Source organism: Plutella xylostella, chromosome 6, assembly GCF_932276165.1.
Source record: "Plutella xylostella chromosome 6, ilPluXylo3.1, whole genome shotgun sequence".
In the NCBI taxonomy this organism is placed as follows: domain Eukaryota; kingdom Metazoa; phylum Arthropoda; class Insecta; order Lepidoptera; family Plutellidae; genus Plutella; species Plutella xylostella.
This window is the reverse complement of record NC_063986.1, coordinates 8383464-8407320: the sequence shown is the minus strand read 5'-3', so window position 1 is coordinate 8407320 and position 23857 is coordinate 8383464. Positions and strand designations below refer to the sequence as shown.

The following is a 23857-nucleotide window of genomic DNA, read 5'->3' as shown; positions in this document are numbered from 1 at the left end:
TATGCAATGCTATGTTTTTTTTCTGTAAATGTTACGATAGGTAGGTACTTACCTACTCAATTAGGTAGGCCCTCCTAGGTAGGTACTCATAGGCCAGTAATAAAGTAATTAGATTATATTATAGTTAGATAAAAAATTTGTTCCTACAACATGTGCAAGAGTGCTTACAGCCTTATCAAGGCCAAAATAATGTTTTTTTTAGATTATGCAGTCAAGTGGCCATGTGTTCATAGTTTACAGAAATAATTAGGATGATGATTTATATTCCCATGTCATGGAACAGTGAGTAAGAAAAAATACTTACCTACTTCAGTTTAATGAAACCCCCTGAATTTAAGTTGAAAAAAAAACACACAAATGGATCAACCTAGAATTAAAAGAAAAATCTATATTTAAAAGAATCTTACCTATAGTTAGTACCCACACCTTGACCAAATAACTAAATCGAAGCATCCATTTTGGTTTCCCGTAAGCCGTCCATTCTCACTGGCTTAATAATAGGGAATGATAGTCCGCCATTTTTCTTTCATCTCGAGCGGCGCGCTGATTGGCGCGCGCGCTACATGCTGCCACGTGTATTTATAATTTGAATTCGGAACTCGTTCCACGATTTGGATACAAAAGGGCCGATAACAAAGCCATATTGTTGTACTTTGGACTCTACCTTCCCTGACATACGGTTTAAAGTGCAGTTTTATAGATTGTAGTCGAAAGCGTAGAATGGGTTTGTGTTTTGATCGGAAATCAATTTAAGATTTTGTATATTGAATTTTGAATGTTTTGTCGATAGACACTTTAATGAACCTAAAGATAACTAACTATTTATAATTTTTACAAATACCTAGTTATAGGTAGGTACCTATACTTAAATATTTTTTTCACATAATGTAGGTAATTAAATCCGTTAAAAACCTTTTATTACAAAGATGGGAAGCACTACATACATTCATACAACAACAAACAATTTATCCACCCACCAACAAAATTATACCAGGAGCCCATATAGCTACGGAGTTATTTGCAGAGTTTCAGTTTTGCGGTAACGGATTAACTCGTCACAGGGAGCTTTACTGACACAGCAAAGCTTTTCCCTTCTACGTTAATTTAATCTATGTCTCACTGCTTATTCAAAGGAACCTATGCCGTATTTTTTGCAGCCTAAAGAATACATTTGACTGTCCAGTATGGGCTGTTAGGATATTCAGTTGTGCGGGTTTCATTCGTTCAGAATGAGTTGTTTAGTTCAGCTAGATGACGTTTCCTGCGAATAAGGGAAATGCTATGGAAGCGTTTTCTTTGAGAGTGAAGTTTAGACGTTGATGATATTCTGTTTCTTTGTTAGCGTCTGAAGGTTGGGCACTAGACTATACATCTAGCCTATAGGTAGATAACTACATTATTTTAATATTATAAAATAAATATACAGGCTGTTGCAGAAGTGGTAGGTAATTACTAAGCTGAAAAGGGGCGACAAAGGGGGTCATCCTAAATAACTTTTGGTAATTTGAAACAACCTACGAAAATTAATACCTTGTGAAACCGACCTTAAGTCAGCATGTCGTCGTGTAAAATGCCAGTGACAATATCTAGTGGGTCCGTGGAGCTTTCTTTATGCAAATATCGCCCCAATTTCGACAAACAGTAATTCATATTCATACTCCCTTCATCCCTTTGTTACGCAACCTCCTCTTTGGTAACCCTTTTTTCTTTCCTTTTGTTATTTTTGTTTAAATCGACGCGTTCATTCTCGACTCATTGTGCTAAAATTTGCTTTGGAGTATTTCTGTTGTTTTATTTGTGTCGTTACCTACATTGTTTTCTCGAGTATTTAGTTAGGTCAGTACTACTCAGTACCTATATTCGAAAAGTTCTTAATTGGATAAGGAAAAACAAAAACTATATGTATGTGGTATGTTACACTCTAGTAGGTACCTAATCCTAATTATTGTCGATATAACTTCATGAGTTCAATTATGTCTTTGCAGAATTTCATTATACATAGGTACAAATACATTATAATGTAGGTAAAATTATGAAGGTTAGTAAATAATGGCTCTCTCAATAAAAATGTCACACCTTTTTCATCGTAACTACGCCAAAATACCTAACTTCGACTAAATTTTGTACCTCTCCATAGGCATATATATTAATTGAAAACAAAAACATAATGTATTCTAGACAATTTTATTCTTATTAATTTTTCTAAAGTAAAAAATACTTATAAGGAGTAAAAAAAGCCACCGGCGGCAAAGTTAAGACAGACTAATTATTAATTATACATGTGTTGGTTGCATGAAGTTAATAAGTTTCTTGCCTCTTAATTATATGATATACATGATAAAGATCATAAATTGTGTCTGATGCACGGGAGATACAAAAACTGGTTAAAAGTTAACATCTAGGTATAAGTAGGTATAGCTAAATATCCATAATGATATTGGTAAGGTTCTATACCTACCTACCTACAGCTACATTAAGACACATACAGTTATAGATACATTAATACAATCTTAATACCCTGTACAATAATGAATGCTCTTTATTACGGGCTGGTCGACTTCGTATTACGGAATTTCTTTATCAAGCCGCCTACATGCAATTAAAGTGACTTCCATACATATTCAGCGATTCCATTTTAAATATCCCACATATTTTCGACACCCGTAAGTTATTTTTGTAAAAGCTACCTATAGATAATTAAAATAATACCGACGACACTCGAAAAAAAATGCCAAAATTAGTTCTGAAGGTATTTTAAAGCAGAATAAACAACAGCCTATATCCTCCGCCCATTTAGGAGAAAATTTGCATTATATTATAATTACCGTGGCTTTGAATACAGAGACTTTTTAAAGAACCCTTCACAAGAGAAAGCACATTGAAATGCATATTACAGAGAATTTATGCGAAATAAGCGTCAATTTGGTTAAAATATCTTGACTCTCTGTCTATTTTGGGCTCAAAATTATACGGTGTCGAGTTCAACCTCTCCTCTTCTTTCTCTAGCTGAGTGAAAGAGAAAAACACACCCATGATTTCTTATGATTCACCGCTGTAGAGACGCCTTACCACCTTAGCTTGGTACCAAAATAAAAGCAGTTAAATGGTTATAAAATATAATAATCAACCGGCGTCCAATATAGAAACAAATTGCTTTTTACCGATGTTATTCTCATCGTCTTCAGTAAATGCTTCTTAAAAATAAATAACATAGTCTACACCTGCCGCCATGTTTAAATATCAGTTTGGTCGAATGTAAATAAAATGATTTTTAAATATAAAATGAAGATGTTTATAATTTTATGCAAATTGCGTAGGAGTAACTTAATTAAGTTTGGCTTTTATAGAATTCTTTGTTTCTAAAGTTTCTTAACATTTATCGTAAGTCAGCGTTAGCTTGTTTTAATTTTAAGCCAGAACAGATAGTCATTAGAATTCCTGCGTCGTTTTTGTATTTTATGTCAAAGTTTATCTTGGTCTAAAGCTATTATTATTGATTCCATAGATGGATACCATATACTTTGGTAAGTATTTAGAATTTTATATTTAATCAAATTAAAAAAACTCACACCGTGTTCATGTCTATACCACCATGCGTAAGAATTTTCCCCGGTCGATCGATAATTCTAATAAAACTTTCCGATGACAAAGGGCATGTCACAAAAATATCCGGTTCCCGCGATAGGTTCGCGGATAGATCGTGAAGGCTGGCCAACTTCATGAATGCCAATGTACCGGAAAATATAACTAGACGATTTATATTCCGGGGACGGGGTGGCCCGATGTTTTTCTATCAGAGAAATCTGGGCCCGAACTGTGCAGAAATATCGTCCATAGAAATAGTGCTTGGCCTTATTGGGGCCGCCAGTGGAATCTCAAACAGGTCGGAATGGACCGGGTGGGAATTTATAGGTAGCATTGAATTGTTTCGGCTAAACGCACTCGTTATTAAACGACTTTCTTTCTTGCCATTCTTCTGATCATCCTGCTAAATCGGTCGGTTTTTTTTATTATTGATAATATTTTGACCATCGACAAATAATTGTAAAATTTAAGGTTAAGAATATTTCACGGTGGCGTTATTTCACTTTTTCAAGATGTGAACTGGTATAACAAATAGGTACTAACCGGCACGCCCATATTTGCTTTGTAGGCGTCTTCTATGATCTTCAGTTTCAATTTCGAAATATAAAAAATATATATTTTAAATTCTATCAAATACGGGTGCATCCTGCCCACTGCATCACAGGAATACCAACAAGGGGTGTCACTCAGAATTTTTCTCCACTTTATGTAGCGGGGCTCGCACGCGCCGCCCCTAACTAAACGAAGGACATTGTTTTTATACGAACAAGCCCTGAATAATAAGCACTCTCGTTCCCGTAAATATCTTAATAAAAACTGGAATTACTCGATTAAATTCTAAACATGCCTTCGGCTTCCTTTTGTAAGACGGTAGGATGTATTTCCTGCGGCTAGGCGTTATAAATTACTTGTCCATTGTGATTTCACAAGCTCCCTCATTCTGTGCATAATGAGTCCTTTTCAAAAATAGAACGTTACTCGAAATTATGTAGAAATATGAAAATAAAATTCCCCGCTCCTCTCACATTTCTCCTGCGTTTCGTTACATTTGCTCCAAAGTTAATTAGACTTTATAGAGCGTTCCATCCCAATTTCGTTTCACTCTCGCCTCCGACGCACAGTGAGGACTTATTTATTCGGGCGAGGGGGGGGTGGGGCATGGCAGGGGAGGGAGGGGGCAACGGTTGTCCCGAAATAGCAAATAAATGAGACGAAAATGTAAATGTAGCGCTCCCGAGATGAAAAGCGCGCCGCACGCGACTCTTCTTGTTAAATGTCGAGCGCAAATGTTTCAGAATGAGGTGCGCGGCGAACATTATTTTCAGCCCAGATGTACCGCTTTGTCGGTTGGTAAATAGCCAGCGGGTTACATGTTGATGTTTACAGAAGACCGGGGTTTACTGAAGAATAAAGCTAGACGGAAATTTTAAACAGTTCTCTGATGCACAAAGCAAGCTTTTTGATATTATGCTCAATTCTATCTACACTAAACTTACCTATGTACCTAGGTACCGCTAAAAATGAAATAACATATTTTTCAATAAGACAATCACAATGTGTATGCCCAAACAAAATGTTTTTAATAAAACCCGTATGTATGAGTTTATCTGGACAACGACATATGTTGCGGAGGTTTACTTACTTATGTTGAATCATAGCGGTCCTCCCCTCGCAGTCACAGGCTTATATCTGATATTGCAATATTGAAATAACAACAAGGAAACTGCGGCGATTTACTCTTATCAGTCATATCCCTAGATGTATGTATAACAATACGACCTATAGCTAGACAAATAATAAACAGCCTCGTGTCACTTATTGAAATAACTCATTCTGCTTAAAGAATTAATTTAGAGTAGCCAATAAGTAGGTAGGTAAAAAAGTCTAGGCCTCAAGCAACAATTTACCAATATTCTAGGCATTGTAATATCATACGCACGCAGGTAGGCAGACACACAACATAGTTTATGCGATGCGAAACGCCAGTGTTTCAACTCCTAAATCATAATTATCACGATTATGTCGGTATCTCTCACATAATGTCTTGTTGGTTTACTGAGCAGTAAAACTGTGCATAAATGCCACGAAACAAAGACGGCCATTCATCTCCGCCGACTCAAATGAGGGCCACACCATAAAGGATGCACTTGCACGTTTTTGGTGCACAAACGCATAAAATTTTATCAAATGTTGCGAGACGTTAAATTACATGAGCTTAGGAATATGTGGTGGCGTAGTGGTACTAAAATGAGACAAATATGCAAGATTGTGCATGAAAAAATACCGTCAAATTATTTTTAACAGTGTTTAATCAATATTTAAAATTATTTATTATTAATTATTTATTTTATTTATTTATTTATTTAAAATTTTCGTATAATTAAAGAAAATATATTTTTTTAAACTATTAACTACCTATTCCGCAGCTGCCTATTCTACAAAACAAAGTTGGGACTAAATGCAAAAACACCAAGTATAATAAGCTCCAATTAAGTTAGTACCATAAAAAGCACTTAGTGTAATCTCGTCTGCACAAGTTGGTATCTTGGCTTGGATCGAGCGGCGACGGCGGCGGCGGCGACGGTGTAAGATGCACGATACTGCGCTTCTCAGAACCGAGACGTGCATCCAAACTTGAGCACAATCTTTATGTCAACTAGGTATGCTTGGGCTAAATTTACTGTGAGCTGTTTTTCAGCTAATGTTTTCGAGTACTGAGAAACCTTTTTGTCATGTGCGTGTTTTACACTGGTAGGTTATGCTTATTCGTGTATCACGACCTCAAAAATAATTTCATAACTAGTTGCCAACGTATCTGTATAGGTAATTAGGTACATAAAGTATAAAAGAAACACAAAATAAATAAATTGAAACGTCGCTAACGAATCTCAGAACAAGCTGAATCCGCGGAAAAATCTCGTGAATTATTGATTAGAGACGTATAAATATTTTATTGCATCGAAAAAATGATCCGGCGTTCTGGCGGGAAACGAAAGCGATTTTCAAGAAATACATTATTATGTGGGTATGTATAATTCCTTAAGTGGAAGGGACGATAAAAGTGAATTTAGCGGTTGTGAGCATTTACTGCTGAGATTTCTAAAGCTTTCTCAGCGGAGGGTATGCCCCCTCCCGCTAATGGAACCTCACTACGGGGAAACTCTATAAGGAGGAATAAGTCAGTACACTTACACAACAATATACATTGCCATATCAATGCCAATGAAAATAGGTAATACGGAATTTCAATATACATAGGTAATTTTAATATGCACGAAAAAAAATCCAAAACCTTAAAAAAAATACAGAAATGTAGGTTCTAATCCCTATAGGCTCTACCATGTTCTAATAACACATTGTTTTATATCACGAATGGAAGTCGTGACAAGCAATCATTTGCTGTAAAACTAAACGTTCCTATATAGTATGTATATTATATCGGTACTTACATACTAACGCTAAACCAACTTTAAAATGTACTTGACTAGAGCCTTTAAACTAGAATCCCACGAACTATTCTACATACTTTTAACATATAATATGAATCGATAAAAAATACAGTGCTCCAAAATTGATAATGCGCATAGAAATCTTTGACAGATCGGTTGTTCTCGATTATGTGACACATGATATTGATTCCTATTTCTTTCGAACAAGGTGCAAAATGCAAGTGTTTTTATTAAGACTCTTACGATTAAATGATTCGGGTGTGAAGATCTGCATGTGCATTATTAATTTTGGACAAGTGTACGTAGGCTTGCAACTTTGTAGCCAACAAGTACCTTTGTAAATGTCAAACCGTTTCATTTTAAATAACAGTCAGTAATTTGTGAAGGCAGTCATTGTTTTTATAAGGGCAGTAAGAACTAAGAACTATTTAAATTGTTTCCTAATTTATTGTTTTGTACAGTTTAATATCTGGGAGTCTTTACAAAGTACTCGTAAACTGAACCACTAGCCAGTCGTAGGCGTCAAACATTATAATGCGGTTTTATTATCCCTCTACTACTTATTTTGGGTAGTAAATAAAACAAAGCAACACATTCTGTGTTATGTTACGTTGGGCTAGGTTAGTTGTTTACGCTTCAGTTAGGTTCTACTCTGAGAATCTATTAATGTAATGTGCGTTTCACCTACTACCTAATTCAGAAATAATTAAACGTTTTTTTTTTATGAATTTGTATGATTGCTACTGGAAGTACAACTGTTAAATTTTTGTGAATAATTTTAAACATATCGACTGTATCTTAGTTTACTTTTTTTTTACAGCTGAGAAAATGCACGTTATATTTATGTACCTACTTTTTTTTTCTTCTTATACCTACTAAACTTTTTATATGTTTTACAAATAAAAATAAAATAAAAATAATAATTAATTTACTTGAATACCTATAGGTACATATAATATGTGCCTATCAAGTAAAGTAACATTTAAATATCTAGATCCTAAAGTTATACGGTAGGTAGGTAGGTACTATAGCTAGCACAATTACAATACAAAGCTCATTAATTATTTTACTTACTCTGGTTTATTTTGTAAAGGACACGAAATTAAGATACACTACCTAGATGTAACACCCACAAAATAGTTCCAAAAAGCTACGCTAGAGGCGCCACTGGACCATGCAAGGAAACTTTTGAACCTAGAAAAAAATCAGATACTTCGTTTATGTGCTAATATTTTTATGAAAAAAAAATGTAATATGTATAACAAAACATAATTAAAGAACATAGACCTACTACCTCTAGACTGGCAATCGCCGTGTGCACTATTCTCTTTCTCACTCAAACCATAGATGTTGCCGACAAAAAAATTAAACCTAAATATGGGGAAATTTAACTTATCATAATAACAAAAACAAAACTTGAGTATATCGTCGGTTGATAGGAAAAAGACACTAAAGGCTAATTTTTCAATAGCCAGATAAAAGTTTTGCTGGGAAATAATTTTGATGCTGTTGCGTCTCAATGTTTCTCAATGTTTGTATTACCCAGATAACATTTATCTGAATATTGAAAAATCAGCCTTAGTGAGTTTTTCCTGTCAACCGACGATATAAGAAAAAAAACTTTACTCATACTTATTTGATTTCAATATAATTATTTAATATACACAAACTGAGTGGATTGTATGATTCATTGTCTTCGTCCAATCGAAACAATCCTCTTCAAAATGTGCCGAACACAATTTTTGTATGTTTCTTTGGTTCCCAATTTGTGCGACCGGTAATGTCTATCCATTTTCTTGATATTTTTTTTTCTGTCGGTAACCTATGAAGCAGAGATAAATGGATGAGCATGAGCATTATAATCGTGGGCCAAATATGTGATGGGGTTTTTTTTAAAGGAAACACGCATTTCGTATCAATACAATAAACTTTATATTATACAGAAGAAATCACACATAGAAGAAAAAAACGAAACGAACGTTTCCTCACAATGAGAGGCACCTCATTTGAAAGAGGAGAATGACTTTTACAAAATACAATCTTCACAAAAACCGAATTCGTGCGCCCCATTTGTAAACCCAACCCGAGTCCGTTACAATTTCTAGTATTTTCTTTGCATACTATAATATTTGTGGGTAAAATAAATTTTCAATAACTTGCAACACCATGTGATTTGTTATGATATGGTACCTCGTAATTTTTACTTAAAATTGATACTAAAAGACCTTACAGTATTAAAATTAGTATCGTTTTATATTAAAATCGAGCCAATAGATAGTACTATGATGAATGTAAGCTTGTTAAACTGGATAGTATCTACTTACATGTGAAAATATATCTCATCCATCATTCCATCGTGTTTTCGTTCAATATGCATAGAACAACCGAACAAAATCCACCCACCCATGTCACACACTCGTTAAGTGATGATAATAGTCTAATAAACTTAATAAACACCCACAAATCACTAGCAAATCAAAAATAAATAGCATTTAGAAAATTTTGTTGTAACTGTCAGCCTTTGTTTGGCACAGATTTTTCATTTGTTTCATTGTTTGGCACAGAGAACTGACGTAAACAGGCGCCACAGCAAAAAGGACAAAAAACATTTACAGCTTAACGTTTCTTTCTTACGCTTAATGTAGCTAAGCGTCTCTTTTTCGCAATGTCAGAACTGTCACGATTATACCCCTGTGTTAAAGAAGTAGTTTTTCTAATGACTTTAGCAAAAAGAAATATTTTTTAACATGTAAATTTTTGGTTGTTTCAGGCCACAGCCTAGTAAGGTTCGAGAGCTGACATTACTTGCGGTCGACCTTACTTAACAGGTGAGGCCGCGGCGTCCACAAGAACATGCTGCTAAGGTTTGAATTTTAATATTATTATTGCTTTTTTATTTCATTTAAAAGCACTTCATTACAATAGTAACCGAGTTAGGTATAGGTATATAATTGTATTATAAGTAGGTAGGTATACACTTTCGCACTTATTTCTATAATTATTGCTATTAAGTCTCATCGATAATGGTATGGCTAGGTTATTTTAATAATTCTTGTATGCAAATGAAGGAAACTAATTCTTACAAACGAATTAATGGAAGGGAATTAATTTCCTTACGATACGATACGATAGGTAGGTACCTATACATATAGTGTATATAATAATAGAGTATTAGATATATCTGAATTATGTGTTAACACGTAGATGTTTCAGTTTGACCATGTACCTAAGTATATACCTACCTACGCGCCTACGTACAACACAATATGGTACCCACACACGCATACATATTTATAATGAAATAATCTGAGCTTTTTGCACAGTGTTACTGAGATCCTATTGGTCACTATATAAAGTTAAATATAATCTTATTGTGGTGAAGGAGGGATTTGGTAATTTTAAAATAGGCATCTAGGCCACTAGATTTACTGAAGCACCTAAGTATATAAAATATATAATAGATTAAATGAAATGATAGAAGTAAATGAATTATTTAATTAATAAGAATCATTGTAATGTATTTCATCACAAAAAGAAATCAAATCATTCCAAAAACTTACCAGACATACCTATTCATAAATAATGGTAGAATTGAACCTGTACCATTATAAAAAAATATATCTTATTGTTAATCCCATATGACAAGGCATGAGAAATGTATCCCTAAATATATTTTGCTACAACCTGTGAGATGCAACACATAAAAACTAAAAATACAAAACGTTTGATTCGCCGCCTCCTGTCTTATTAATTCAGTAACAAAATTTATGTGCCGGGAAAAGCTTTAACGTAGGTATATTTAAAAAAATATATAAGCATAAGTTTAGTATTGTGAACATTGTTGCTTTCAATTAAGTAAATCGTTGACGACGATGTTTTAATCTGTAAAACAAAATGGTTGCATAAAATACCTACTGGTTTAAATTCGGAACGCGTCGTTTGCGATAAGAGCTTTTGACTTCTTTATTCTCGGGTACAAAATAGAGGGCATTTGAACAAAAGAGTTACCCTGAAGTTAAGTTTTCGTGTCCTATTTGTAATCAAATTTTAGGAATTATATTCTTAAAATTTCCCACTGCTCTCATATTTATTTATACAAGTATAATTTGACTGGGCCCATAATGTACTGGATTTAACATTTATAGTCGCCTGTCATATTGGGACTTCATAAATGGAAAACAAGCTAAAGTTCCAATAGAGGTCTACAATACAATATATGTAGGTACCGAATAATACCACGGGATTTCCATACCATAATTATGCTTGAAGTTAAGTGAGTCGATAGGCCTACTATCGGTGTCCCGATCTATTCCGGGCTTACGAATCACTACGCGGCCTGTCCTTGGCGATATAATCAGGCTAGACGAATCGAATACTAAGTAATCGAATAATAATCGAGACCACCAAAAGTGTGTGCGTGTTGTGCGTGCAATACCTACGTCCATGGAACAGGATCTGGGGGGTAACTCTATACTGACGAAAAACGAATGAACGAAAGCTTTCGGCACGAGATAGAGTTCTAGCTCGCGTACCAGCTCTCCGTAATTTAGTATTTTGTTATAAAGAGTGACCCTCCCGGCGTATGTACCGCGGATTCTACTCACTGGGTGTTATGGCGGCTTTCCGTGCCAATGAACTATAGAGAAATGCTTTTGAGCCATGAATTATTCATTTACCCCTTCTTTTAGCTTTAAGAATATTATTATATTTTGTACCTTGGCATATGTGTTAGGTTAGGTTGCTAAAAAATAAAGTTTAGGTTACCTATATACATATAAGTAACTACGTATTGCTAATATGACGACCGAATGGCGTAGTGGTTAGTGACCCTGACTACTGAGCCGATGGTTCCGGGTTCGATTCCCGGCTGGGGCAGTTATTTGTTTAAACACAGATATTTGTTCTCGGGTCTTGGATGTGCCCGTAAAATGGCAATAGGCCCACCCCCTATTACATTGGGACTAACATAACACTCTGGCGAAAAGTGGGTGCAGCAATGCACCTCTGCCTACCCCGCAAGGGAGTACATTAGTAAAAGGCGTGAGTGCGTGTTTTTTTTTTTTTTTGTATTGCTAATATCTTGGCATGCTTGCTTATTACTAATTCCACCTGCTCTTATAAACAGGTAGCCGTACCGACGGTATTATTTTTTGTTACACATATATAGGTATCTAAAGCTTCGACTTTATTTCAGTGTGAATAACATGAATAGTTTCTCTGAACGCTTACGCCATATATTTGTATTCCAAGAAAATTCTCCAGCGATCTAAATTCCCGATATGTGACATCACCAAAGCTACAGACATATTCCCGGGATAACTTGCATTATGAAGCGTGACAATACTGTTGTTTTCGAATCAGGATCTCAGGCCGAGCGTGTCTAACTGCGAGTTAGAATTGCAAATGATTCAGACTCCGCTTACTTTCGTGTCGTAAAGCTGAGATATGATCGTGTCAGTTTTCGCACCATTAACCGGACGGACCTCCCTTAGTCCCCCCGAGATATATAAACATGGCTCCTTCATACACAACAACTGCCAAACGCTCGGACAATAAAACGTTCAGTGTTTCTTGTCTGGCGGTCATCACGATGTTCTGTAACGCGATACATTTTATTCAAACTCTAAGGAAGAACACATATTGAAGGTAAATATAAGACTAAAACAGCTCCAATAAGGTATATATAGCTAAATATATACTCGCAAAGGTACCTAAATAAAATAAGTGGGTGGTAAAATGTAAGTTCAAAACAACATATTATTAAGGGCAAACAGGATATAAAATACGGCACATGAACAGTTATTATGTAAAATATTACTTGTAGTACTCGGAATACAGCGGTGGAAGTATTTCGAAACAGTCATTGAATATTAAGAGAAGCGTGGGAGCAGGCACTTACTTTATATAACAATTTATATATCACAGAATGCAAGTGTACAGATAACGGCGTCGATGGCCTGTCACTACAGAATAATTCAATTCGAAGGCAGCCAGTTTAAATTGACCTCGGCACTCATTAAGCAAAGTGAGTTGAAACATCAAGGAGTCGTAGACCAGATTAATTTGGTAAATTGTGTAGCAATTTGGTAGGGCCATGCACTGGATTGAGTCGTAAACGTCGCGTCGGCGGGAGCCGGCCATCGCACGCCAGACTGGAGAAAAAACAATTGAAGTTGATTGTGAGATATTTAGCTCTGTGTGAAATACTTAGGAATGCATTGCTTACTAGGTAGGTACTAAATGTGAAAAAAATACATGTAAAGGCATCGGCGGCAACAGAAAGATGACAAATAAATTAATTTATGAAGCATGAAAAACTAATGGCATGGAATTATAAGTCTATACATAGTAAAGTTAACAGTAACAAACATGCCAGTTAAGGGTTTTTCACATATAAAGGATACCTAGTTACGTAAAAATGCCAAAACAGTTAGGTAACAAATAGCTTACCACTTGATGTAGAGGGAGTTAAATATTCTCAAACCAAACGATTTTCTGACGAAATATTTCCAAATTTCCACGCTCCAGCTAACTGCTAACAATCAATCGTCACTACGTGATTATCTAAACCTTACCATACAACAGAACTCAAAATTTACGACCCTTCACATATTACCATTAATTGTCAACACGAAAAAACCCTGTAAACATGTTTTTTTACAACCAAGAGGTGGATTGGTGCGTTCGACACCCCAATCTGAGTTAGTAAGAAAAAACACGACAGTATTCAGCGAAAATAGCCTGTTTTATGTAAACTTCGTGACTCAGGGCCGTATCGAATGACTTAGAAGGCTTATACATGACTAGTAAAGTACCAAGCCATAGAAAAGAATTATTCTTTGTACCAAACTGAGTTTCTAAATGGTATAGTTGGTGGGTGAGTCCGGTAGGTAGTGATGTAAAAATAAACCCGGCTGAAATTCGTTGGAGCGCGTTCGGTTACACGCCCGCCTGTGATGATTTAAGCGTAGTTCCTTAGCCTTGTTAGTCACGTCATCGTAGTAAATCTAAAACAGTTAGGTACTTGAAAAACATTTACATACATTTAGGTAAGAAAATATCTTCCTTTTGGAATCATTGATAGAGTTGACGGTAAAAATTCCTAGAGCTTGTGTTAGGTAGGTCTATGTACGGTGGCGTGCGCCTAAAAGTATACAGGTGGAGTTTTTAAAATAGCGATCCCTGATGATGAAGGGACCAGCTACATCTGTTATAAATCCGGAAATGTGTTGTGAGATGTGTGTAGCAGTGGTGTTTATGTGGATGTGCTTGAGCCAGCATGTGAGCTTGAGATCGCTATTTTAAAAACTCCGCCTGTATACTTTTAGGCGCAGGCCACCGTACCTGTACCTCGTTGATTTTCTTGCATGCTTTAGGTGCCTATTAGCTATATTGTTTTTAGTTTACTCGAATGTTGCTGATTAATCACCACAAAGTGATGTAGTTTAGGTTCCACTTGTAATCAAAATTAAATAACTCATGCAGTCCCGTTATTTATTAGCTACCTACAAAATTTGTAATGTATTAAAACGATTTGCATGTGGTTGATTTGTTCCCAGATTGCCTTGCCCCTTCACGCAGTCCTCGCTGGCCAGTCTAAGACAAGGTGAATATAATAATTTAGTTACTTTACTGTTCCCCCTCCCGTAAACATCAGCCCTGCAAGGCACAAGAATTTTATTAAGTTGTAGGCTGAAACGACTGCCTGTTTAACCGCAAGGCAGCGGTGATCAAAATGCATAAATATGACATTTATTAAAACTGCAGTTATTATAAAATGTAGATGTTAACGGAGATATTAAAAACATATTTTTATTGATTATTTTGTTGCGAGAATATCCTGAGCAGTGTAATAATAAAACCTCTATGTTTGAGAACATTATAACCTATTATATTTCGCATCTTACAGTCACTGATCTTTACTTCCCGTTAAAAATGAGGTTTTTCAACCGCCGTACGCGTGGGAAAAGCTCGCGGAATCAGACGCAATCCAATTTAAATGCAAATAAAAATCGTGTCCTTATTCGCGAGAGACATAACTACTAAATTACGGCGTTCCATACAATAATCACTGACAGTTCTTTCGGTTAATGGCCGGCTCCAACCTCTTTACAAAGCATAAAAAAGTTACCCGAGGCGAAAAGAAAGTTCGGCTTCGATATTTAAATTTTCAGGTCGGTGCGGAAACTTGCTCCTTACCAATTACACTTGGCTCAAAATGGCAGCCGCCTCGAGTAGGTAGCCCCATTCCTGATCGTTCATTTGCGCAACGCCGCCGCTGGCTGGAGATAAGAAAGCGTTCTTATTTACGTGCGGGCGGCATGGCGGACGAATGTCGGAGAGTATGTTAATGTAAATATTTATAGACGATCGCGGCACAGGCGCAGCTTGTTCCTCTGTTTGGTTCTGTCATTCAACGAGGCTGAGGCCCGTCTGTGCCTTGTTTGTGCTATGTGGAAATAGATAACATGACTGTCATGTCATGCTTTTAAACGAACGTTGAAATGGTAGAGTTTATTATCAACTTCGATCTATGGCCATGGTTAGTTCGATTCCACTTTATATTCACTTCCATAGTTTGTTAATGACCAGTACCGTCAGGTACGTTTTAAACCCATGGTATATTTATGAATGACACACGGTGAACTCTTAAACAAGCAGTCCCTATTGTAGAATCTGAAAGTACAATTTTTCGTTTTTAAATCAGTAATTAATCCAACTTATTATTTTTGTTGACACGTTAACAAATAACCAAGAATTTATTACGTCTTGAACCTTTTGAACGCTTGATCCTCATTGTCAAAGTTGTAATTACACGCACTTTTTTCAGTGTGGGAAATTAGTATCTGGCCTGGCGTATTTTATTTTGACAATTTGGTTTGTATTAGCATAATAGAGGTGTAAATTGTGAGTGTGAACAAGTAATTCTGATACTTATGTATGTTTTTCTTTTGTACGGGTGATATATTTTATAGCCGTGTCTTGTGTAAACAGAACATGTCGCTATAGGTGTGAAATATTGTAGTACGTACGGCCTTTATTGGTTGTACCGTCCATTGTTCCCTTTCTCTGAATGTGTAGTTTGTATGGAAGGGTGTGGTGTGCGCGCCAAATAACACTCCGTTGTAGGGTGGATCTACCGCCAGAATGTTCGTAACAAGACGTTCATACTAGACTACCTATTTGATGGTAAAAAGTACTTAAATATAGCACCATCCTGTTATAGAGCACGAAAATCACGTAAAAATCATTTTTGTCCCACTTAATGCGATAACCTGCAAAGTTCAAAGCATATCTAAGGCATTAGAGCAAGACCGTGCCATTGACATTGGCCATAAAATTACATAATATAATTTAACCTAGTAACGATTATTTGTGGTGAAATTAACAGACGATAAAAGTCATTTTATACTCACAATAAAATGTGAGTGAGTTGCCATCATAAAGTCACGCGTTTTTTATTAGTGAGTTGGTTGTGACGCTTGCAGTTTGGTTAAACGGCAGTTTATGGCTATTTTGCCTCCATTAATCGGTTTACTACGCACTTAGCCGAGCCTCCGCAACCCTTCAGGCGGCCGGCTGCTCTACCTAGAGACCTTTTCATTTCACTTAAAACGTTATTTCAATTGGCAAATTAAATAAAGTCCTTTATAAAAGTAACTAATTAATTACCAAATTATTATAAAAATGTATCTCAATAATGTTTTATTTAATAATAAGAAAATTATAAAATGAGCAATTACCTACCTACTTTTTTTAATTTAAAATTTTATGAAAATCAATGAAAATAACCTAACAATGTATTAATCATTACAAAAATAAAAACGAAACTTCAGTCATCAACGTACATTTTCAGTAGTCTATCTGTACATTTAGAGCGTCTCTATACTTTCGACACCGTAAGCTGAAGCGCTACGCAAGTGCTACGCTAGCTCGTCGACGGCGGCGGCGGGCGCGGGGCGCGGGGGGCGCGCATAGTTCCGCCGCCCGACGCTAGATGGCGCCGCGCCGCGCGCCTGTGTGCGTCCCGCCGTCCCCGCTCCACTCCGGCCGCGACTGTGCCGCCCGCCGCGCGTCTACTCGCCCGCTGGACCTCGCCGCGACACCACACGCAAACTCGACCCGCGCGCGCCAACACCGATAACAAAATAATAATACGCGAGCGTCACCCTCGACTTCAACAACAAATACGAAAAACTCTCCGGACTGAAAATCAAGAAGAGACTACATGAAAAGTTCCAACCAAAACAACTAGTTTCCAATAAGAAAAAGCATTTTCTCAAAATAGTTTTTCGTAATCAGTGACTGTATTGTGCGGCTTCTCGGACTCGTTTCGCAAAGACTCTGTTCCCTCGACCGTCAGTGGCCACCTGGTGTCTGGGCGGCAGCTAAATCGGGACCGCTTTTTTAATTTCCATGTGCTGCCTCGCCGCGGTGGGTGCGATGTGCCTCGCCTGAACGCGCGTGCCGCTCGCCTCCCCCGTGGCTTGCCCCGCCGCCACCCTGTACCCTGACAACCATGTCGGGGGGCCCGGCGCGCTCGACGCGGCGGCCGCCTCGCCAGCGCCCTCCGGCCCGGCCTGGTGGAACATGATGAACGGCGTCGGCGGCGCGCTGTACGAGGAGCACGCGTCGCCGCCCGGCGGCTCGCCCCCCGCCGCGGCCGCGCAGCCCCCGTCCGCGTCCAGCGCCTCGCCCGCGTCCGTGGGCTCCAACCCGCCGCAGCCGCTGCACATCCCGGCCAAGCGGTACAACGACCCGGAGCCGGGCGTCATCCGGCACGCGCAGCAGCCGTGGGGGTACCCGCCGGACGCGCCGGCCGGCTTCGAGCACCAGTACCCGGCCGGCCCCACGTACTACAACCTGCCGGTGGAGCGGGAGCGCAAGTCGGCGCTGCCGTTCTGGAGCGGGGGGGAGTACAAGCCGTACGCTGACAGCGGGTGCCACCAGGGGTTCTCGCAGCCGTGCTGGAACTACCCGTACCCGCCGCGGGGGGAGCAGGCGCTGGGCTACGTGGGCGAGGAGCGGCGCGCGGCGGTCTCGGAGGCCACCGGCTTCTCCCACGAGTATGGGCTCCGCAACTACCCGTCAGAGTCCGTCTCCAGCGCGCCCTACCCGACGCCCGGATCCCTCCCTGGTCAGTATTACCTGAGTTAACGTCTAGGTAAAGTCACGTTTCAGTGCAGTCATCTCACGAGTGCATGCAGTGTTTGTAATCTTCCGGTCGGAGTTATCGGAGCTACGAGAGCTGGGAGGAAATTTACAAACAAAATTGTAAACTCTATTACTGAACACTTTTTTTTCCAACTCCGGCTGGGCATTCATGAACTTGGGTTTGTATGATGTTTTGTATAATTTGAAGTTTTGTAAATAAAAAAGTGTTTTTTGAAAGAGTTCGTCAACCTTGACCCCTCATGGTCGCAGTTGCGGGCTACTCCCCGCTAGATGGCGGGGCGGGTGGCGCTGTGTGGGTGAGGGCGTGCATGTGTGCGTGTGGCACACAGGCGCGCGTGTCTACACAGTGTCAGCCGCACTCACACTACGGCGCAGTGCATCCTCGTGGCTGGATTTCTAGAACTCAGTTTCATGCATTTTCTACTTGGCACGATTTTGCAGACACAAATTATGTTTTATGGTCACGCATGTTACTCGCAATGTTTATGGTTCAGCTGTCACAAGAAAATGTCTGGTGGCCGTCGATTTCAAAATTGATTACACTTTTGTCTTGGGCACGAAATTAGTCATCAGTATCAGTAAGTATCAGTCGTATAAGATATAGTATAGATGCATAAATATAGATATTAAAGTTCCTTCTACCCAATCCATAAAATATAAAAAGAAGTAGGTGGGCACGTAACTCTGATATAAATAGGTAAAATAACGTACATTCATAAACCCTCTAACCAAAGAGCCTGTTGCTAAACAAACAGAAAGCGAAATCCTATCAAATCCCTTCCCATTCGCTTGAAAGAAAACGGAACGGACAAATCAAAACAATTTCCCACAGACTACCATAAATTTGATGAATGAACGGAACACGTGCTACGAATGTTTAAAAACGGATCGTAAGCACCGTTTTATAGGCAATGTAAAACGGTGGCGCTATACAACCGACAATAAATTAAAGTTAACGTAAAATAAAGCGCCAATAAAAATGTATAACTAATAAATAAACATTATACCTGAGCGCTAAAACAGTAAACGGTCGATCTTTAAGTAGACGCAATAAACGAAATATTGCCACAATAAACACATTACCGGCTGATGAGGTGATAAAACTTAGGTGTAGTAGAAACAGACGGACCAGCCACTCTGCATACAACCGATCCTCAGACACTACAGATGTATATCAATTTTACGATGACATAAAACCGTGACGACAACTTAGATATGCAATACAACGAGTTTATATCCGAAATCGCAGTAGTAAGTAGTAATTACGGAAATACAATCACCATGTCAATATGAGAGTCGTAAAAATTTGTTTCATTCATGAGCGGTTGCGGTGAGAGTGCAGCAGTATGCTGTAGATCGCCTGCTAGCCATAAAGATGAGTTTTATCGTGCCTCAGTTACGATGCTGGTGTAACTTGACATAATTTTGCGAAAACACACATATAATGGACCATTAAAAGGAAACAATTGTTAAAAAAGTAACACGAGTGTTCACGTCACTTTATGATTGTGTGTTTACAGCACCTGTAAAGTTGACATTGACTTTGATTTTTTAATTTACGACTTCTTAAACGATGTATGAAATGATTGCGGTCTTTAACTTTAATCGGTTCCGCTATGCGAAATTGTTATGGCTCCACTTCCACAGGCAAACATTTGTTCATTTCTCTTACCGCAGCATAAGTCTAATTATGCAATAAAGAACAAAAAAATTAAGGACGAATCAAATTCTTTAACAGATTTAATTGCAAACTGAAACTTTATCTAACCTTTTTGAAACTCTCCGCCAGATTGATTCATAAAAATAACTGCATAAGCAAATTTGCTGAAGACGTTATGTAGTTTTGTTCGAAAAATCTCCACCGCCAATGAAAGTATTGAATCAATTGTAAAGATAACAATATATGAAGTTGTAGGTATATCATTCATATAATATATGTTTTTAATACTTGTTTATTGCAGCAATTAAAAACTGCAGTATATTAATCATATAATAAAAGTTAATTATGAAATCAAAATTCAATCAACTAGGTTGCTTCAAATTATAGTCTTGAATAAGATAGACTGGATGATGATCAACATTCAAATATATGGACTAATAAAAACGACGATTGTAAGTAAAATAAAAAGACTTGAATGTATACAACAACGTAAGCTACGAATACAAACGGTTGCGGTCTTGTGGTAGGGCAGGTTTATTGGTCCCACGCGGTCTAATGTATAAAACGAAAACTTGAGTACGTAGAGCAACATTTGTGTAAGTCACTGAAAGCTGAAAAATACATTTAAAACTATTATACTGTTCGGAATAAACAAAACTCCCGGAAGAAATCTGCGTGATAATGTGACGTACGATATTTCGCAACGTTTCAAGCGTGGCAACCATTTGAAATAATAGGAAATGGTGCAACGCAGTGCATGCATCACTATCGACTGGAAGGTCTCGACTTGCATACAAAGTTGTAGGCGGTGATCTCATCAAAGCGACCGCCCACGTTAGCCTCGCCATTATGAAACATCTAACGCCCGCCTTCCTCTGCTCAACAATTGTTTCTATGAATGCAGCCGCATGGAAATTACGGTTTAAAAAGGAAACGTCTCTCTCTCTCTCTCTGAACTGCATGATGGTGCATCAAGTGCTATTTAAATTTTCGCTCATTAAAATTGCAAACATGGGAAAATAAATGGATAGAGCTATTTTAATAAACAGTTAATAACTAAGTCCCAGCGAACGTTTTCATTTTGTGAAATTGAAATAGTTGTAGTTGCATAAAGTTACAGTAGCTGCAGCCAAGCTGCACAAATCGAAGTCTGTGATGGTGCCAACAGGGAATTGCGTGTTTGACCTAGTTCTCGGAGTTCTCGTAGTATTCCTGAAACTATTCCAATAAGTAGTAGGGTTAGTTAAGTTATAAAAATTGTGATTAACCATATGTTTATTTTGTGCAGGATCCCTCTCCATGTCTGTGGGGGTCGGATGCGGCTCAACAAACCCACTCGACTGGACCGGACAAGTGACGGTGCGTAAAAAACGCAAGCCCTACTCCAAGTTCCAAACGCTCGAGCTAGAGAAAGAGTTCCTTTTCAACGCGTACGTGTCAAAACAGAAGCGGTGGGAGCTCGCGCGAAATCTAAACTTAACAGAGAGACAGGTGAAGATATGGTTCCAGAACAGGAGGATGAAGAATAAGAAGAACTCGCAGCGGCAGGCGGCGCAGGCGGCGCAGAATAATAACAACAACTCGAATGCAAACAACCACAACCACCACGGCAGCCACCACCACGCGCCGCACCATGTGCCTCTGCACCACGCGCCGCCCGCCAAGCATCATCAGTGACCCGCGCCCTTCTCTGGGACCTATCCCATCCACCACGGTATAGCCAGTTAAACAAACGAAGCTAACCCTGTGTAGAGAGGACAACCTCCTCAAGTGGACTCGGCATGAGTTAAGGACAAATGTGACGGGAGTGCATACATGAATGGTTTCATGGCTCTGGGAGGATTCGTTGAGACGTCCAAATTGTTACCCAGGTAGAATAGCGAAGGGACGTTATACTAGCTATATCGTTTCGTACTTAATGTGGACAATTTGCTAGTGGTGACTGCGGATCATCGCTCGGTCCCAGAGAATCTCATAGTAAGATATTGTGTTGTCGATTTGTGTATAGTATTAAATAACGAAATTATGTTATTGTAACGAGACTACATGAGTAGATAACGATTCCTGATATTATTAATGTCTAGCATAGTTCTAAAGTGTATTGAATTATTTAAGTATGAATTAAAATATGTATTAAAATGTCACCGATGAAAATAGTTTCTAGATAGTTTATTGAAATTAAATTTTGTAACATATTTTGTGAGACTGCTTATTGTTGTATTCGTATCGCTGATCATAGGGTGACTTTAGTCTTAATCGTTTTATTTTCGTTACCAAATTGTTGTACTACTCGGGTTGCTTTGGTGGCAGTTACTAGATATCTCTTCTTATGTCGATCTTCATCAGTATCATGATGGCAGCAAGGATTACTTCTATATAAATACATATTATTACCATTACAATTGACTTCTTTAATAGGTAGTAAGATAAAGCAGAATGATCAAATATTTATTACTGTTTAATTTCATAATTCGTAAATTTTGTTATATTAATTATAAATTTCTGACAAAGCTTTAACTCGGTTCCAGTAGAATTATTCTTTAAGTTACTGTTATGGATATTTTTTTAAATATTGAAGTTGATGTTATAATCAATTAGTTAAATGTGGGCAAGTGCATTAATTTTGTCCTGTATTGGTCCGTACATTTTGTTCGCTTTAGCCTTTTCCATTTAGGGTTTATTATTATTTTTGTTTTCTTTTAATATTTTATTATTTATTTTTTCTATTTTCAGTAACAATTGCAATCAGTTCAGTTATTTATGTACGATTAAATTGGGTTTTGTACAGCTCAGTTGAGTTTATATCTATTGGTATAAATCAGTTCATCAATCAGTTGTTATTGATATCAATTTAAGAATCCAATTCTAGGATTTAGCATATGAATCCATAGCTTAGAATTATTATCCTTATACTACTTAGCTCCCTACATCTTCCCTATTTTATAATATCTATGTAATAAATGTTTTACTGTAAACTTAGAGATTTATTCGGATCTAATTCATTAAAATAAATCTGTATTGTCCCGTAATTTATAAAAGAAGTTGGTCATTTGTACAAATGCGACCTCATCTAGGTGTCCGAATTTCTACTGAATAAATAATCAATGCAACATCTTAAAAAATCTAACGATACATACATTTAAGTGTAATTAAATAAGCATTTGTGTCGTACTGATATTTATATACATACAGCAAAGTGATTCGGAATATCTAATAAAAAATTGCATATACTTTGTAGAAGTAAATATTTTAAAAGGCAACTGCAGATATTGTAACCCTTTTATTACTACGAAAATTTACTTAATTCTCACGTCATATAAATCTGAATCAGATATTTTAAGTTGATCAATAATGTGGACAGTTCCTTTGTATGTAGATTTAATATGATTAACTTACCAGTTGCCTTTTAGAATCATTATTTATCATACCTAAACATTTTTTACTTGGACGACACCATTAATCATTGATATCTAGAGAGGTACAATGATTAGACATATAAACTATGTATAATTAAAAGGTCTCGTAATTATTATTGTACAGTTGAATTAATGTAGTTAATCACGCCAGAAAATGTAAGGTTTTGTTAAGTATAATAATTAAAGTAAATGAATGTGCTCTCGAAAGTTATGACGAATTTAGAAAAGAATGTATGAAAGGGGAAAAAATAAATATTTCGTCGTGTCTCGGAGCTTCTTCTTTTACCCTTTTTATCAAAACCTCCTTTATTTTTTTAATTTTGGTTTTCCTATAACGATTTAATTTATATAAACCTAGGTACACAATGTTTTTACAGGAAAACGTCTCAAAGTTAATAACCTCTCTAAATTTTTTAGGTGTACTCGATACTACTGAGTGAAAAGTATCAGTCAGGTACATACCCTATAACATAATACAGGTACTTAGGTATTGATCAAAGATGAATAAAAATAGCATGCGTCTTCTCAAACTGAATCCTGCCTACAAAATACAAAATAAAAGCAAGGGCAAA

The 23857-nt window shown here is 37.4% G+C and overlaps 1 protein-coding gene across 4 annotated transcripts in view; it reads left to right on the top strand.

Annotated features, from left to right (window-relative positions):
- Positions 1-23552, top strand: part of LOC105398748 (homeobox protein abdominal-B) — a 74964-nt gene extending 51412 nt beyond the window's left edge. For 2 of the 4 annotated variants that reach the window (XM_038119943.2, XM_048621937.1), the window contains 4 exons: positions 9805-9862; positions 14594-14640; positions 17599-18171; positions 21158-23552. In XM_038119943.2, the coding sequence (XP_037975871.1) occupies positions 17625-18171; positions 21158-21546 (936 nt within the window). In that variant the 5' untranslated portion in view covers positions 9805-9862; positions 14594-14640; positions 17599-17624 and the 3' untranslated portion in view covers positions 21547-23552. Of the gene's footprint in view, positions 1-9804; positions 9899-14593; positions 14641-17598; positions 18172-21157 lie in introns of all 4 variants that reach the window. The other 2 variants (XM_038119941.2, XM_038119942.2) reach the window with 1 other exon arrangement.
- Positions 23553-23857: the final 305 nt, after the last annotated feature.